The 5314-nt window shown below is 33.7% G+C and overlaps 1 protein-coding gene across 1 annotated transcript; it reads right to left on the bottom strand.

Annotated features, from left to right (window-relative positions):
- Nucleotides 1-4011: 4011 nt before the first annotated feature.
- Nucleotides 4012-5004, bottom strand: LOC116130199 (mitogen-activated protein kinase kinase kinase 17-like). Its single transcript, XM_031415938.1, has one exon. The coding sequence runs from the start codon at nucleotides 5002-5004 to the stop codon at nucleotides 4012-4014; it is 993 nt and encodes a 330-aa protein (XP_031271798.1).
- Between the last annotated feature and the right edge of the window lie 310 nt (nucleotides 5005-5314).

Here is a 5314-nt window from a genome sequence, read left to right as displayed (position 1 = left end):
CATTAGTTTGGTTTGCTGTGTTTGATTGAGTTTGAGTTGGGTTTGGATTATCTGCCATTTGCAGAAAAAAAAAACTAAAACGAGTTTTCTGTTTGATTTCAGGGACAGAAATGAGAGGCTTGTTTGTGCGGAAGCTTAAAGACTATGCTCTGATACCATGTCAGAAATTGATATGAAGATGCAAAGAGTAGCAGTTTAGGATATTGATACTGCCAAAGTATGCTAAGAGAAGAGAAAAGAGAAAAGGATTTCTGTATATTTCATTATGTATAACACTGTACAATGCTAATTTATACAATTTTTGTAAATGTAAAAATGGAAAATAATGAATACAAATACATGTAATTATTCAATCAATCACATAAATTATGGATTGATTGAATGACAAAATTGCTCCTTGATCACAACTAGCAGGAATCAAGGAATTTGTGCATTCCATATTTCGTCAGTTTTCTCCATTAATATTAATTTGAAATCGGAATACCTAATTTGTTGCTCAATATTCTTAATATCTTAAGGGGGCGTTTGGTTTAGGGAATGTTGCATTACTCAAAATGTTATATTAATAGGAAGATAAATTACCTTAAAGGTGTGTTTGGTTAGAGCTCTAAGAAGATAACTCCGGTTATTAATCTTAGATTCCGGACACTCCTACGTTTGGTTTTGAAGTAATAAAAGATTTCGGTAAAATTGTAAAACCAATAATGTTTACTGTTGGTAATATAAGGGATAATCAAATTACCACCTCAGATCCTGTTATTCTTTTATTACTAGGGGAATCCATATTTTATACCAATTTTGCCGTTAAACAAAAATCATTTCGGACACAATTGCCCTCAATAATCCATCAAATAACAATTTACCCAAATTGGACAAAATGACTACTATGACCTCATAAGTTAATTTTTTGGACAAAAAAGCCCCTCACTATTTATATGAATACCACCTAAAAACCCCAACCATTGTAGATGACTGTCGGTCGCTAGCCACCACTGCCAGTCACTGTAACGACGGATGACTAGTCAGATTTGGCTTGCTGTCCGGCCAGATCGAAGTCTGAAAACGGCCAGATGGTCGCAGATTTGGCCGTTTTCGGCTAGATCCACGACCGTTAATAGCCAGATCCATGGCCATTAATGGCCACAGATCTAACCGTTAACAGCCTCGGATCTGGTCGAAAACAGTTAAATCCATGGCCATTTGGCCGTTTTCGGCCTTTGACTAGGTTGGAAACGGCCAAATCTAGCCGATCGTGCACCATTCCGATTAATGACGGCAGTGGTCGGCAGTCGAAGTCATCTGTAGTGGCTGGGGGTATTTTGTTAACATTTAAACTTTTGTTTTTGGGGTGATTTAGCTAAATTCTCAAATGTAGGGGGTTAATAAATAATGATAATAAAAGGAGGGCAATTCAGTAAAATCCTTTGTCAATAATATTTTATTCCTTCTAACCAACATTTTAATTATTTATACCCACTAATCTAACCAATTTAACATATTAATATAACATTCTCCCGTAATCTTCAAAGTAATTTATCTCAGTGGTAATCCTACATTTTTAGTGATAAAAAAATCTCCGTGCCAAATGCAACTTAAAGGTTATTGGAATGTTATATTAAATATGTTTGGTTAGATTGAAATAAATTGGTGGGTATCAAATAATTTATATGTTTGGTTGGGAGGAATAAAATAATTTTGAGAAAAGCTTTTTACTAAATTGCCCTTGCTTTTAATAATATTATTATTAATATAGTATAATAATATTATATTAATTATAATATAATATTATTATATAATATTATTAATTAGGAGTAAAATTATAACAAAATTAAAAGTATCAAATAATCTTAGAATAACTGAGAAGGGGGTGATATTTAGATTATCCCTTATATAATCTATTGTAATTACTATTGGTATTAGAGAATTATCAGAAATCTTTTATTACTTAATAACTAAACATGGTAATAAGGGGGCGTTTGGTTGGCGATAATGTCAGATTATTGGGGTAATGTCATCTGATATTACTTGATTACCACATTTGGTTATCAAGTAATATAAGATTCCGGTAATCTTCAAATACTAATAGTAACTACTATTGGTAATATTGGAGGTAATCTGATTACCTCTATTTTCTTAGGTATTCTGAGATTACCAGGGTTATCATTTTTGTTACAATTTTATCCCTTATCAATGAAAATTTTGGACAATAATGCCCTCATTTTAAAATAAATTTACATTAATATCCTATTTCAATTTTACCCTTATTTAACTAAAATTTTGGACAATAATGTCCTTGAATTTAAAACAATTTACAAACCACTGCCACTCAGCCACCACCACCACTGCCACCCAGCCACCATCGCCTACAGCGGCCAACCACCACGGACCGCCTCGGAAAACTCGCTGGAGTCCCTAAAAAAGAACGAGTTTCGGTGGGAGGCTCCGGGAGTCATCGCTATGGCCGTTTTCGGCCATATTGATGGCCGAAAACGGCCATATCAGGCCAGATCTGGCCGTTAATGGCCAAAAATTATTCAAAAATTAATAATAAAAATAATATTATATTAATATTTGTAAAGGGGACAATTTAGTAATTTAAATAACATATCTACCAATTTATTCCCCATAACCAACCATATTAATATAACATACCCACCAACTAACCAAACACATTTTCTTAAAGATTCCCAGTAATCTTTCAAGGTAATCTATTTTTCCAGTAATCCAACATTCTCAGTAATCTAACATTCCTGAACCAAACGCCCCCTAACAGTAATATAAGATGGTATTATTGGAGTAACGGAGGATTACCTCCAACTAAATGCACCCTAAAACATATTATTATATAACATTTGAAATCTCTAACTTGAACTACAAGTTTCTAAAATGTTCGTAACAAGCATTTTGGTGAATAATGGGGGTTAATGTTGGAGCATTGAGGCAAGGTCTCACAAAGTTTTCTCAAAATTGGAATACATCTGAGAAGAACAAACAGGGAGGGCAAACAAAGTTCTCAAAAAGGCCGACTTCCTCTAAGAATTAGCAGGAATGAACGCTTTGTTTTTGCTCAATCTTAGACAAAGATTTTAAGGCATTGAATTTTTTTCCATAGCTATTCTGGATTGTTTTCTGCAATTATTCTACTTTATCTTTATCAATTATACTGTATCAATTATGTTGATAAGAACAAACAGAGATGGCAAACAAATGCTTCTTGGAGTAGCTTATACTATAGTGGATCAGTAAAAGTTAGGATGGCGTGAACAAATTATAAAGCTAAATACATTCTTAAGTTTGACGATTTTTTTGTTCAAATTACTTAATTGGCTGTTAGGAAACTGATCGACTTATAGAGATTATAGTATATACATGCAAATCATGAATTGCATTATAATAAGATAGAGGAACATGCAGTACGAGTTTCATCTTATTTATAATCGTAAAATATGTTAAACACAAAAAATTTCATTTATATTGCATTCATTTGAGCTGCATGCAAAATTATGCATCCTTGCTTTATGGATACATAACCTCAAGTCCAAGATATCTGCATTCACTTAGATTTGGCGAATTAAAAATTTATAAGTGAATCACCATTGAATGACCTGATGATGAAAGAGTAAAAAGTCTAACATGAGTTCAAGTCTCATTAGGCACTAATAGGGTGACCACTAAGGAGATTTACTCGATCGTTCACTTCAGGGTTTCGGAAGATTAGTTAAGGTATACACATGTTAGCCCAGACAACCCTAGTAAAAAAAAAAAAGAAAAAAGAAAAAATCTGAGTGGCTACAAATATTAGTAGATATTGGGAAGGGGCCGTTTAACAAACTCCTGCTTCAAAGATGCTTTGCAATAGCTAAAAAAAAGAAAAGAATCCGCAATTTTCCTTAATAGGAATCAAACTTGAAATAGATGATGACATTCATCATAGATTTTAAAGATTTTCTGAAATGATTTTTATATAAATTCTCTACAAAATTAACAAGTATTAAATGTTTCCTTAAACCCTCAAACAAAACCTAACTCAGGATAACACATGGATGGCAACAAAAGAGATGATTTTTCTTGGATCACTTGACTCTCAGACATAATTTCATCAATAATAAAAGGATGCTCCAGTAGCTTCTTCGCTGTCCACCGCTCCCTAGGATTTGCAGAAAAGCATTTCATCAAGAAAACTTTTCCCTTGTCTGACATATTTTCTGGTATGATTGGTGTCTTTTTCAACTCAGTCAATTCATACATGACAGTCTTCTCGTTCGTCCATTGCATAGCTGTTCTCCCAGTAAACATCTCCACTACAATACAACCAAGAGACCATATGTCTAATGCTGTATCAATCTCACCAAACGCAACAGATTCTGGCGGCATATAAATAGGTGTACCTCTAAACCTAAACTTGTAACAGTTTGGATTTAGTGTTTCATTAGGCTCTTTTGCTAATCCAAAATCTGCTATTTTAATACTATTTATCCCATCTTTTTGCGGGAAAACAAGAATATTGGCTGGTTTAAGATCACAATGCACATAACCCTTTTCATGAATGCTACAAAGACCCTTCAATATTAAGCGAGTATAGTGTTGAACTTCAGGTTCAGATAATTTACCACCACTCCTTATCACATCTAGCAATGTTCCTCCAGCTGCATATTCGAGATATAGATTGTAAACAAACCCGACCCTATGTTCATAGTCTATATTCGCTCCTAAACATTCCACAATCTCTGGTAAACAAGAAAGCTTCTCAAGAATTCTCCTTTCTTTTTGGAGTGAAGAAGAATGTTTCAATATTGTCGATTTCACAGCAAAGCAAGGAAAATTACCAAAGGTTGGAACTGCAAGATAGACTACACCAAAAGAACCCTTACCAAGAACTCTTACTTTAACCCAATCCATGGATGTATAATGATGATTATGGCTTTCGGGAACTTGCAAAGCCGCAACAAATTCTGAAGTTAGAGGGAAGATGTCAGTAGGAGGTAAAGAAGAAGGGTGCTGCATCTGGAAAGCAGTTGTATAAAATCTATTTGTTGTTGGATGAGCAAAAACTAAACTACGATTTCTGGCGCTTGAGTTTCTTGGATAAAAGAAGTGTTGCGTTTCATTAGAAAGTAGAAGGTGAAAGTGAGAGAATGAGAGCTTTTGAATGGAGATTTTGTATGTATATAGATTATAGAGTCTGAATCCAAGTTGAATCAGGAATTCGTTTCCTATTTTGGTTTCTATTTGGCTATTCATTTACTGTAAATATTATCTATATAATTTTTTATTAATCAATCCAGTACTATAGAAGCCGTGTGAGTCTCAAAGA

Source organism: Pistacia vera, unplaced genomic scaffold, assembly GCF_008641045.1.
Source record: "Pistacia vera cultivar Batoury unplaced genomic scaffold, PisVer_v2 Contig218, whole genome shotgun sequence".
Classification (NCBI taxonomy): domain Eukaryota; kingdom Viridiplantae; phylum Streptophyta; class Magnoliopsida; order Sapindales; family Anacardiaceae; genus Pistacia; species Pistacia vera.
The sequence above is the reverse complement of the archived record's forward strand: the minus strand, read 5'-3'. Positions and strand labels throughout refer to the sequence as shown.

Bases quoted from the DNA above. Each gene is read 5' to 3' on its own strand.
- LOC116130199 (XM_031415938.1), bottom strand. From the start codon at position 5,004: ATGCAGCACCCTTCTTCTTTACCTCCTACTGACATCTTCCCTCTAACT.